This window comes from Pseudochaenichthys georgianus, chromosome 6 (assembly GCF_902827115.2).
Source record: "Pseudochaenichthys georgianus chromosome 6, fPseGeo1.2, whole genome shotgun sequence".
Lineage (NCBI taxonomy): Eukaryota > Metazoa > Chordata > Actinopteri > Perciformes > Channichthyidae > Pseudochaenichthys > Pseudochaenichthys georgianus.
Window position 1 is genome coordinate 13044324 of NC_047508.1, and position 12427 is coordinate 13056750.

The 12427-nt window shown below is 40.4% G+C and overlaps 1 protein-coding gene and 2 non-coding genes across 3 annotated transcripts in view; all 3 read right to left on the reverse strand.

Moving 5' to 3' along the window:
- bbs2 (Bardet-Biedl syndrome 2) overlaps positions 1-1751 on the reverse strand; it is an 11638-nt gene extending 9887 nt beyond the window's left edge. The window contains 4 exon segments of the mRNA XM_034085743.1: positions 529-694; positions 697-757; positions 1022-1156; positions 1523-1751. Of these exon segments, the coding sequence (XP_033941634.1) occupies positions 529-694; positions 697-757; positions 1022-1138 (344 nt within the window). The 5' untranslated portion in view covers positions 1139-1156; positions 1523-1751.
- Positions 1752-3544: 1793 nt separating this feature from the next.
- Positions 3545-3616, reverse strand: trnap-agg (transfer RNA proline (anticodon AGG)). Its single transcript has one exon. It is a non-coding gene; the product is annotated as a tRNA-Pro (tRNA).
- Positions 3617-11056: 7440 nt separating this feature from the next.
- trnap-agg (transfer RNA proline (anticodon AGG)) lies at positions 11057-11128 on the reverse strand. Its single transcript has one exon. It is a non-coding gene; the product is annotated as a tRNA-Pro (tRNA).
- Positions 11129-12427: the final 1299 nt, after the last annotated feature.

Genomic DNA, 12427 nt, shown 5'->3' on the forward strand with positions numbered 1-12427 from the left:
CACACACACACACCACACACCCCACACCACACACCCACAACACACACACAACACACACACCCACACACACCACACACCACACACACACACACACACACACACACACCCACACACACACACACATTTTTGTCCTAATCCTCTGCTGTATAAATTAGTAGTGGTCCGAGTGTACATCATTTACCATTCAGTACTTTGCAAATGCTACAACACATTTTGTAAAGCACTATGATCTATCTTATTAGTTGTTATAATATAAATAATAATAGCAAACAGTTAAAAAGTAGCTTCAGCTGACAGCCAATCATAATCTCTCCTAGCCTCAAAGGGGAGATATCTTTACTAGATGTTACTATAACTTCTTATAGAGTGACACCTATATCAGCAAACATATTATAAAACTGATGAATTAAGGGTAATCGGAAATGTTACACAAAAAAACAACAACCTCTGATTACCTATATGCTGCAATTATTTCATTGTTTCAAGACTCCATTCCTGGTAAGGCCTACAACTACATGTATATATCTTACCTCTCTGTAGAATATATCAGCATTGTCATGGACATCATATGCCAGCAGGTTGGTCTGGGAGCCCACCAACAGTGTGTCCCCTGTCAAGTTTGGTCCAAGCGTTCCTGCCGTCAGACAAGTGACTGCCTGGTTAATGTTGAGGAGTGAGATGTCAGAGTCTTGTTGCTCTGGCTCAGTCGGTGGGCAACAGGTCTCTGACCACGAGCGTGAGGGTTATGGATGAAAACCTTCCAAAGGGAAACAGGGAGAATTAAGGGCATGAAGTGAAAATATAAGTATGACATAGTAAGTATTAAAAGAGTGAGGTAATGACTGTAAGTCCAACAAATTGTGGAAAGGATTGTAAGGTAGGGGAGAACATGGTCACAACAACACATGGGATATGCAAATAAATCCCTCAGGAAATAAAGGAAATATTAAGCACTTAAGACAACAACCATGCTAAGCTCCAAAAAGTTATGTTGGAATAGTGCACATGTTATTTCCCTTACCTTTCCAGCCTGTGTTGCTGCAGTGAGGCATGGGTGGACTCCATCAAATTTACCAACAGTCACCATGCGAGGGTTAATCTTGTGGTTCAGCTTCAATGTGAATATAGGGACCAACATGATGCCTCATGTATATCCCTATATGAGAGCAGTAAAGCAGACACATAGGCCTATAGCGAAATACAACATTATTTACGCTCTTTTTGGATAGTAAATTGGAAAATTAAGCACATGGGAAAAGTATCTTGTATATGACCAAGTGAAATGCGTGATGTTGCCACACTAATGAAATTACAGGCTTTACCCCAGTGGAGAGTTTGTTGCCTAGCAACAAGTTGCAAGCTAAAGCTTCTCTTCTGACTAATCTCCCTGTCCTCTGTGGTACAAGAATGCCAATTATACAACAAAAAGACACCACGTATGATTATTAACCAACCGTAAGAACTGTTTCAATGACAAGCACGATATGAATTATTCGAAGAAAATACAATGCCCTATATTTACCTAGAGTACTTTGCTAGCCTAAGATAGCGTCGTTGTCTTATAAGTTGCCGGAAACCACACCAGCTATTGAAGACAGTAAAACACACGAGTTAAAATGTTTTTTGAAAACCGTACCAAGTTGGAAAAGCAACCTCACCTGGGCCTCTGCTTTCCAGTAAAAGCTGTATTTTGGTTGATTAAGCTAACCAGCTAATGAGCTAGCTGGAGAGCCCGACAACGAAGTGATTCCCTGTCAACAACAACTTCCTGTCATTGGTTTTTCAAAATAAAAGATTCTGGCAACGTTTTCGCACAGGACTAGAGCTGGCAGCATGTAACCTCAAATAAATAGCCTACATTTATTAATATAAGCCTCCTATCCATCTTTTAAGACACTTCTACTTTGCCAGAGTATTTCATATTAGACAGTATGAGGTAGTGTCATACTATTAAGTGCCTTGGCTCTTTGAAGTGCCTTCAGACATTCATCTGTTTGCACCTTACAATGTATTTCTTATAACAATTAACTAATTTCACTGCACGGTATTTGATTTTACATTCTGTTCTTGTTTATCTTATTCCAAAAAACTTCAAATTTGAAGTTTTTTTATTTATTTTACATTTATTCATTTATACATTTATATCCACCTTGCGACCTGTTATCGTTTCCTCAGTCGTTTAGTGCCGTATTCGGTCGTCCTCGTGTGGCCGAACGGTCTATATGACACTAAACAGTAAGGCAAACGACCGTTTTCGTCCTCGTGTGGCCGCAGCCTATGTCTATTATTTCGAAGAAAGAACCAAACGGACTTGGAGGAAATTGTCTTCTTTCTGCAGGAGGAAATGGCTGGTTCTGGCCGACTACAAATCTATTGTTGGTTTACATCTACGAGCTGTTCAAAGGGGATTTGTTGTTTCACAAGAAACGATGAGACTTGTAATCAAGGCTTTGAATCCAGAAGGAGTTGAACGATAGCCTTGTAGTGGAATCGGAATGAGCTCCCCATTGAAATTAGGACAGCAGATAGCTTACACATCTTCCGACGCAGACTGAAAACTCATCTCTTTCGACTCCACTTCGAGCGATAGAATTACTAACAAAGCAGTGCACTTATATACTAATAAAGGACTGGCTTATCTAAAGCCAGTTGAGTAGCAATTGAAATGTTTTGGCTCTATGAAACCTGATGTACTTATATGATTCTGTTTTCTTCAAGTTTGTATCATGCACTTGTGTTGTTACTTTACACCACTGATTTTAGCTACTGTGCATATGAAAATAAAGTTGAATCTATTGTACCCTTTACTCCACTTAATTTCTTTAACAACTGTAGGTACTTTCCAGATCTAGATTGTAAATATAAATCATATAATATGTTCTTTAAATGTGATCTAATGTTATAGATTATACTACCAAATTGTATCTAAAGTATTGTTGATAAGCTCCCCTGCACACACTACCAAACAGCTCCCTGGAAGCTGCATAAACATATTGATGATGTCATTATGTTGTTATTACATTTATGTAAAAATAAAATGTAACATTTCACTGGATAGAGGTGTTTTCAAATGAGGTGACGAAACACCAAACTGCAACAATTAAGTCTTTCACATTTCTTACAGCTTCAAGAACTATCTTCAAAGTCTTACTTAATTCTCTCACTTTTGTGTCAGGATTCAAAGATTTTAGTAGTAGTATTGGCCAACATTTTAATTACATATTTTGCAAATGCTACAGCCACACGTGATAGAGTTACTTAAAGGATGATGTATTAGGGGAGGCCAAGGCCATACATCTAACTAAGTTGAAGTTATCTGTCATGTGGTGTTTTTGTTTTCACATATTTATACTGTGTGTACTGAAGGTTGGTAGGTCAGGTGATGGAACAATCTTGTAACACTTTATTTGCCATATTGGTGAGTTGTTTTAGTGAGTGAAGTGTTGACTGTAAAACAATGCATTGATACTGTATCTGTTAGCAGCAACAGACTGTTAACTGTGTCATTTCAACCCTGAGGCTTTGAAGTCATAGTTGTAAAACAGGGCTCGTCCGGGATTTGAACCCGGGACCTCTCGCACCCTAAGCGAGAATCATACCCCTAGACCAACGAACCTTCTACAGTTTGGAAAAAGAAGGATTATAATTTCCTCCCCTTGCCTTCCAGACCAAAACTTTAACTTCAGACTGATGATGTGGCAGTTTAAAGACATGAACTTGTTGCTTGGTAAAAGAGCCCCCTCTGCTGCACACTTTTGTAATCCCATTCAGCTCTTCAGCTTTGCACACTTTGACGCCAAGAAACACAAGGATTGGACATTAGACCAGTGGAAATCTGTACTTTGGTCTGATGAGTCCAAATTTGCGATTTTTGGTTCCAACCGCCGTGTCCTTGTGAGACGCAGAGAAGGTAAGCGGATGGTTTCTGCATGTGTGGTTCCCACCGTGAAGCATGGAGGAGGAAGTGTGATGGTGTGGGGGGGCTTTGATGGTGACACTGGCTGTTGGTGATTTATTCTGAATTCAAGGCACACTTAACCATTATGGCTACCACAGCATTCTGCAGTAGCCAGCAAAATATAAATCATATTCTGGATTTTTTAAACATGTTTTTGTTTACTAGATAATTCCATATTTGTTCTTTTATAGTTTTGATGTCTTCAGTATAAATCTACAATGTAGAAAAAAATGCAAATAAATAAACTTCGAATTTGAAGGTGTGTCCAAACTTTGACTAGTACCGTATATACTCTCCTGCATTTACTTGTTCACTTCCAATATTTTTTAAATTGTTTTATTTGTCATATATATTATGTTGCATTGATGGAGGAGCCTGGGACTTAAGACTTTCATTCCAATATCTACATTTTAGCCAGAGTTGGGAGAAGTACTCAGATATTTTACTTAAGTAAAAGTGGAAGTACCAAAGTATAGGTATACTCTGTTACAATTAAAAGTTAAAGTGCCAATTCAAAAAGTATTAATTTTGCAGGCCCATTTCAGAATCATATTTATTTTATGTTATGATTATATTTATTGATGTATTATTATCACAGCTGGTAAAGGTGGAACTCATTGTAATTACTTCGTATACTCTAGGGTAGATTGTGAATTTAATCCAGGCGTAACTAAAGTCTTATGTTAGTGTTGATCATATTTTTGTATCATTATTTTTCTTATCAAGCTCCACATTTGTGGAATCAGCTTCCAGTTTGTGTTCGGGCGGCAGACACTGTTAAGGAATATTTTAATGAGATCTGTGCATTTGGAGACTTTTAGTCTTTTCTCCTTTGTGTCCTGTTTTGTAATTTGAACAGGGCAAAGGTCAAGAGACTCTGCCTTTCCTGTGGGGGAAGTGTGGACCATGCACGTTGGCTTTAACAGGCCGTTCTTTGTTTTCAGCATGTCTGGTACTAATTAGGGAAAGCGTGCTTTTAAGCTCCGCCCCTTCTCAGAGACCAGGTCCGAGCGGTTCTTTCTTTGTGTGGGCAGAATTGATTTGGCAGCCTGCATTAACAGTGCGAGTTGCTTTGTTAATCCTCCGGCCGTATTAAACTCATAATAAATATCAGTGTTTGACATTCAGAACTCCTGTTCCTCCCGTGTCTCTCTGAGTCCTTTCCATTGCAACAGATGTTTCCCTTACAAATTGGCGTTGTCGACAGGATACCAAAAGATCTTCAGAGACTGGTAAGTGTACATTTCTATTTGGAGATTGCCTTACCAGAATCTGTGATTGACGGTATCATAAAATTACCTGTGAAACTGAGCTGCATTTTTCTTTTGGTTTCTCTACTCGTTTACATTTGGAGGATTAATAAATAACCTTGGAAATTGGTGTCTCGGGGACGTTGTCCTGGCCGATTTGCCCTGTGGTTGGTGCTGGGGCATGTGCCTTCAGAACAAGCACAGCTCATGTAAAAACAATGAGAATATTTGGGGCTAATAAATAACCTAGGAATATCGACTTTTACTGATTTCCTCTGTGTGTGATTCTCGGAATTAAATTACCGGACAATTACACACAGCAAATATTCGGAGAGACCTTAAAGGAGAGCATCGGTAAAGTGGAGCTTCTGCATTAGAAGCAATGTGATAGATTTGTATTGAAACAAATCGCCGAATTCTGGAGGTCTCAGTGGTCAACTGGTTAAATTAGCAGCAGGAATCGGCACAAATCTGCCTGCTGCTGCGGGGTGTGTGTGAATTCTCCACCCCCCCCCTGCGGGGAACAGCAGGCAGAGAAGAAGGAGCACAAAGTGCTACATATTCTTTTCCTCACACTATTTATCGATTTTGGAACTAAACAGAACGATTAGGCGTGGTACGCGAGAATGTGACATAGCGCTGTGTTTCATACCTGATTAGTTGTTGAATTTGGCTGTTGTTGGAAGACAGGGTACTGGATTAAATAAAAAAGAACAGCAGTTTAAAATAAGCAGCCAGATATATTTTCCTCCATTGCCTCTGTGGGCATGGCTCCAGTAGCAGTCGGGGGTGTGTGTGTAAATACTTCCCCTGTCTGGGTGGCTGCAGCCGTGCAGGTGAGAGGAAGAAAGTCACAGCCCTTTTTGTCTAAGCTTTAACTCACACCACCGCCATCTCAATTAAAAACGGGATGGTCTAAAAGCAATCGTTGTCTGTGACCATGTTCTGCATTGCTGGAAATTCTGGGACAGCACGAGGTGCGTGCATCACGTGACGCGCCACAGCTCTCTACACTGCTGGAGGAGCATTTCCTGCGTTGCTTGAAAGCGTTCCCTACGTTGCTGGACCTGCTGGTGGTGTCCGGGGTGCATAAATAACAATTATAGGCTAATCTATCACAGGTGGGCAGTGGCAAGCAAGCGTAGAAACAAAACTGTGTTTCACCGTTGGGGTGAACTCAATGGCGGGTGTATAGGCTGGTCATGGACAGTTAACTGGGCTGTTCTTGGAGAGGGTAGCAAAACAAGTCAATGTTCTCCTGGTCGGGGGATCATAGCGCCACTAGAACAGAGTAGTGGTTGTCGCAAGAGGATAAGCTAGTTATCGCTTTTGGACGGTCTTCAGGCACGATCTTAGCACTTGTACAAAGGTGGATGCGCGAGTCAAGGTGCTCCATTCCTATAATTCCCTACCCCCTCTGAGACTCTACCTAATTCGGACTAAATTGAGCGGAATGACGTTTTCTGTCACGCTGGTACTTGTTGCGAGTTCATGTTTGTTTGTATAATTGTTTCGTGTTTGTTTGTCTACCCGCCGTCTTGTGCATGCTTTGTAACAACTAATAATGAATCAGTCCACAGCCAGGGTAAAATGAACTACACTTTAGTTATCTCACCAAAAGTAAATGACTTGAAACAAAACATAAATAATGTCAAGATGTAAAGCTCAAATAGGGCAATGCTGTATTATTTGTTTCATTTATTCTTAATCTATGTATTGTATGGTAATAATGAATAAAATAAAAAACTGAATGTATTGAACACATTCCGAAACAAAGCAGATAAGACAGAACCAGACTCAGACATGATACTCATAGTGATTGAAACCTTTTGCGCTGTTGCTGCAAAATGAAAACCTTGTTGATTGTCTGTTCCAACTGGCCACTGGAATCAGATAATTGATATACGTTGAAGTTCAATTATAGTTTAAATATAGTTTAACATTCTTTATTAAATTGTTTCAAATTATTTCTAGTACAATACAGACATTACTACAATCCTAATAGTTGTTAAACTACTGAGCTTATGAACAATAGAGGAAAGGTCGCTGGTTAAGCCAGGATCAATATACTTGTTGAGGTTTTATTGTGCACATAATAAATGTGTTTAAATGAATTTAGCAATTTTTAAAGGAGTATAATGTTGCAATCTTTTTGAGATAAGTAATTGCAGTTCAAAGATAGATGTTGTTTTTTCCTTCTCTCGTTCACGAGCCCACACAATAAATCATGAGATTTCCAAATCCGAACAGACAGAGAAGTTATTTTTATCAACTAAACTATTTTGCTCTTGATTTTTTGAAATGGGATTTTCCGCTACATAACAGAAGACTCACTTCGGGCCTTGGGGAACGTTTTGGGGACAGGTCAGGGACAGTTAGATAAGGTGCTGTTTTGCCCATGGAGAGGTTTGCATTTTTGGACGGAATCTCCCCCTTTCTCTGCTCCTAAAGTGCTGCAGAGTTGGATAGAAAAACGCAGCACACGGGGTCAGAGACAGGTGTGACCTCTGGAGGGGAAGACATTCAGGCTACCCCCAACCAAACACACACGCACACACTCACGCACACACCAAACACACACACACACATGCACACACCAAACACACACACACACACACACACACACACACGCACGCACGCACGCACGCACGCACACACCAAACACACACACACACACACACACACACGCACACACCAAACACACACACACACGCACACACCAAACACACACACGCACACACCAAACACACACGCACACACACACATGTGTGTATTTGCCTTAATCCACTTTGTGTGAGGAATAACAGAGGATTTTAGCAGGCAGAACAACTGAAGGAGCAGGTATTAATATAACATTTAGAATCATTGAGAAAGGGTTATATCCACAGGGACTAGCTCACATTTAACTTAAAATAACATTTCTCTGCTTTGGACTGATGAGTATATGATTGTTGCAGGTTAAATGACTAACACAAACCTTACATTTATGCAGGTGCATGTGTCAGGAAGGCTCCCAAATAATTCTGAGGGGCCTATCCTATTTTTGTAATTGAATGATAATGTGCTAATCCATTACCTTGAGTTGTCTGCACTCAGGAAAAACATCCCTATCAAGTGTTAACCCAATAACTAAGACAGCTCTGAAGGCCAAGGGTCAGAGAGAGAGGATCCCACTCTCCGGCTGCAGAGGGCACCCCCAACCACGGGCAAGGAGGCACGAGGTCTTTCGAGATGAGAGGATTCTAATCTTCAACTTTCTGATGGGATGGGATGCTTCTTCATCTTTCTGCTCAGACAACTCTGCAGGACGAGCGATGGCTTCAGAGGCTCCATGTTTCTTGGAGGGGTTTGAAATATGGAAATATGGAAATATGGTGCTCTGGTGAAGAAGAGTTTTGAGCCAATCAGCACCTCAGTGCTAATCTACAGTATCAGGATGCCTTCACACACCAGACATTCTGTGTCATAAAGAAAGGAGGAGAACGAGTCAGGACGACATGTTTTTTCTAGCTCTTGTACAAAGATAACATTTTAATTGAATGACCAGATGATTACAGATGTACAATTAATGATTGTTTTTATATTTCCGATGAACAGATATGTGTTAAATAGTGGTGACAAATATATTTTGTCAGATCAGATTACACTTTCACACTAAACAAAATAAATTAATTGATATTTTCAGATTTATAAGGTATTGAACAATAAGATATTTCTAATATTATAACAGACAATGTTACTATCCTTAATCATTACCAGGTAAAATGTACAACGAGGAAACCAGATTACCAGGTTCCCAATCCAGGTGCTACTGCATGCTACATTTCTGGGCCAGATAGAAAAACAAATGTTCTATCCACTCCACTTAAATACTCAGCAGGTGATGTAGATTTGTTCAAAAAGGCCTTAATCACTCCTTTTAAACGAACTAAAACTAATTCTGCAGTAAGTTTAATGTTAGACTACACACATGAACGCAATATTAGCAACTGTTGGCTGTGTCAAAATATGCCAGAATCTATGCATTCTCCTATATTTAGCCCAATTCCTTTCACGAAGGCTGATGGTTTAGTGAGCTGGAATGACATAGCATCCAGAATTAGCGATGAGGCTGAGGATTGGTACACCTCTTCCTACCCATAGACTCTGAGCAACCTTTACAGTACGAGGGCTTAGTCTCTCTCATTGTTGATACAGTAAATAAAAAATTACCTGCCTGACGGTTTCAAACGAATAGATGTTTTGATTTTTCCTTGAATAAAGAACAGATGTTTTGATTTTTCCTTCCTCAGGTTTATACAATAAAATGTCTGATTTTTCCTTTTCAGATTTTGAACAAATGTATTTGAATAAAATGTATGTACTGCTAAGTGCCTTACTCTTGAATAAGCGTACTGAAGTAAACGTAATGTAATGTTAAAGATTGAGGACACTGTAGCTTTACAGATTACAGATTGATCGATTCATCACTGTGAATGTATACCTAAACTGGGAATTTTAACTTGATCTCTTATGATTCTGATTTTATACCTCAATTGGATTTCTTATAATCCTAAATTCTAATTGTGTTAAGTAATTGCCTTGAAGTAAATCTTCGAGATTTAAGCTGATTTTGAATTTGTGTTTGATGAATGAGATTAACTGAGTGATAAATGATAAAAGATCTTGTTTTTGAAACATATATTTTACTATTATATTTTTGGATTGCATGTGTGTTATTATTGTGCTTTTTGACAAAAGAAATCAAACACTGAAGAGAGATGATTTTTCTATTGTGGTTGTCTGTATCAACCATTGTGGTTGAATGTTTCAATCTTATTCTGCTTTTGATGTAATTAATGTAATGGGAACCCACACAACTCTGAGGACGTTTTATTTGATTTAAGTAGTGACTGAAATATTCTTAGACTAATGTTAATTGGTTATCAATAAATTGATAAAAAGAAAGGATCTGTTAATGAATATTTAAATTGTAATGATTTTAATGATCTGTGCATTTGGAGACTTTTAGGCCCATTCCCAAACCGCCCCCTACACCCTACCCCTACACCCTACCCCTCCGTTTGCGCGTTCACGCGGAGGGTCCGCCATATTGGGGGCTGTTCCAAAGCAACGAGTGTGGAGGGGGAGTGGGCTATCAAGCCCTCAAACAGCGAGTCTGCAGCGGTGCTGACTTGAGACCGGTCTCTACCTGACCGGAGTCACGCTGTGTGTGTCCGTCAGGAAACACGCTGTTTACAAGTAGTTCCAGCAAACATCCACTGATAAACTGCGATGTTAACAACCTCATGATAACCTCATATGTTTTTAACTTAGGATCATACCCGTGTTTAGTCTAGAAAAAGGTAAATGTGTGCATTTTAATATAAAGTTGTGTATATTTACAGACCGTTGCAAAAACTAAGAAGCTTATAAACATCAGGTTTAAAACTAAAAGAGCTTTGAAACACAATGAAAGATGTTTGGAGTTTTATTTGAGTTATTCATTTAAACTTTTGGTCTAAGAGATGCTGATTTGAAACCGTTGTTACATACAGTTACGGCATTTCCTGTTTCTGCCGGAGAGAGGGGAGGCCGTCCCAAAGCTTGCTGCGGTAATTTACTCCCTCCATCTGACAGGAGGCAGCCTCGTTGAGCTGCGAGTGTGGCTACAGACGGAGTTCACTCCATCACGGAGGGGTAGGGTCGAGGGAGTGGTTTGGGATTGGGCCTTAGTCTTTTCTCCTTTGTGTCCTGTTTTGTAATTTGAACAGGGCAAATGTCAAGAGACTCTGCCTTCCCTGTGGGGGAAGTGTGGACCATGCACGTTAGCTTTAACAGGCCGTGTCATTTTCATAGTTGTAAAACAGGGCTCGTCCGGGATTTGAACCCGGGACCTCTCGCACCCTAAGCGAGAATCATACCCCTAGACCAACGAACCTTCTACAGTTTGGAAAAAGAAGGATTATAATTTCCTCCCCTTGCCTTCCAGACCAAAATTGTAACTTCAGACTGATGATGTGGCAGTTTAAAGACATGAACTTGTTGCTTGGTAAAAGAGCCCCCTCTGCTGCACATCTTTGTAATCCCATTCAGCTCTTCAGTTTTGCACACTTTGACGCCAAGAAACACAAGGATTGGACATTAGACCAGTGGAAATCTGTACTTTGGTCTGATGAGTCCAAATTTGCGATTTTTGGTTCCAACCGCTGTGTCCTTGTGAGACGCAGAGAAGATGAGCAGATGGTTTCTGAAATTTAAACAATTTCCAAAATTGGGATCAATAAAGTACCATCTTATCTTATCTTATGTGTGGTTCCCACCATGAAGCATGGAGGGGGAAGTGTGATGGTGTGGGGGGGCTTTGCTGGTGACACTGTTGGTGATTTAATCTGAATTCAAGGCACACTTAACCAGCATGGCTTTCCAGACCAACACTTTAACTTCAGACTGATGATGTGGCAGCTTAAAGACAAAAATATTCCCATTTATAAAACACTGCGCACGCACGTCCTACGCCGGTTTCCCTTTATAAATCACAATCAACTCGGAGTTTTCTTGCACGATGAGGGACTAGTGGTAGCAATCTGAACGAGCTCTGCAGCTTTATTATAAAAAACACGCTTAAATCCGACCAGCTCAATACTATATCACACATTTATTTATTTAATGATCATATCACCTTTCGGGAACTATAAAAAAAATTTCAACCATGGTGAAGACGAAATCGACAAAGTTCTGCGCGGCGGAGGGAGGCCCGGGAGAATCACCGAGATCGCCTGACAAGGAACAACACGAGGAGAGCAGTGTCCCGGCCGACATGGTGCTAGCCGCCCTTGAGACACTCCGCAGAGAGATGGCTCAAAACAAAAAAGAAATGTGCGCCACGATTGATTCCCGGATTGAGACTGTCACTGAGAACCTAAAAAAGGAATTCTCCATTATGAAAGGGGACACGCAGACAGCATTGGCGGCAATCAAAGCTACTATGCTAGCACACACGGAGGCCATCAAGGAAGTTGAAGGTGCCGCAACTCAACACTCAGATGACATCACCCGGCTGCAAACCGTGGTGGCTCGCTTGACGGCCGATACTGCTAAACTGTCGGATAAATGTGAGGACCTGGAGGGACGTAGCAGGAGGAACAACATCTGCATGATTGGAGTCCCTGAAGGGAAGGAAGGCACACGTCCCAGAGAGTTTATTTCGCAGCTACTCACCGACCTCTTATCCCTGGAT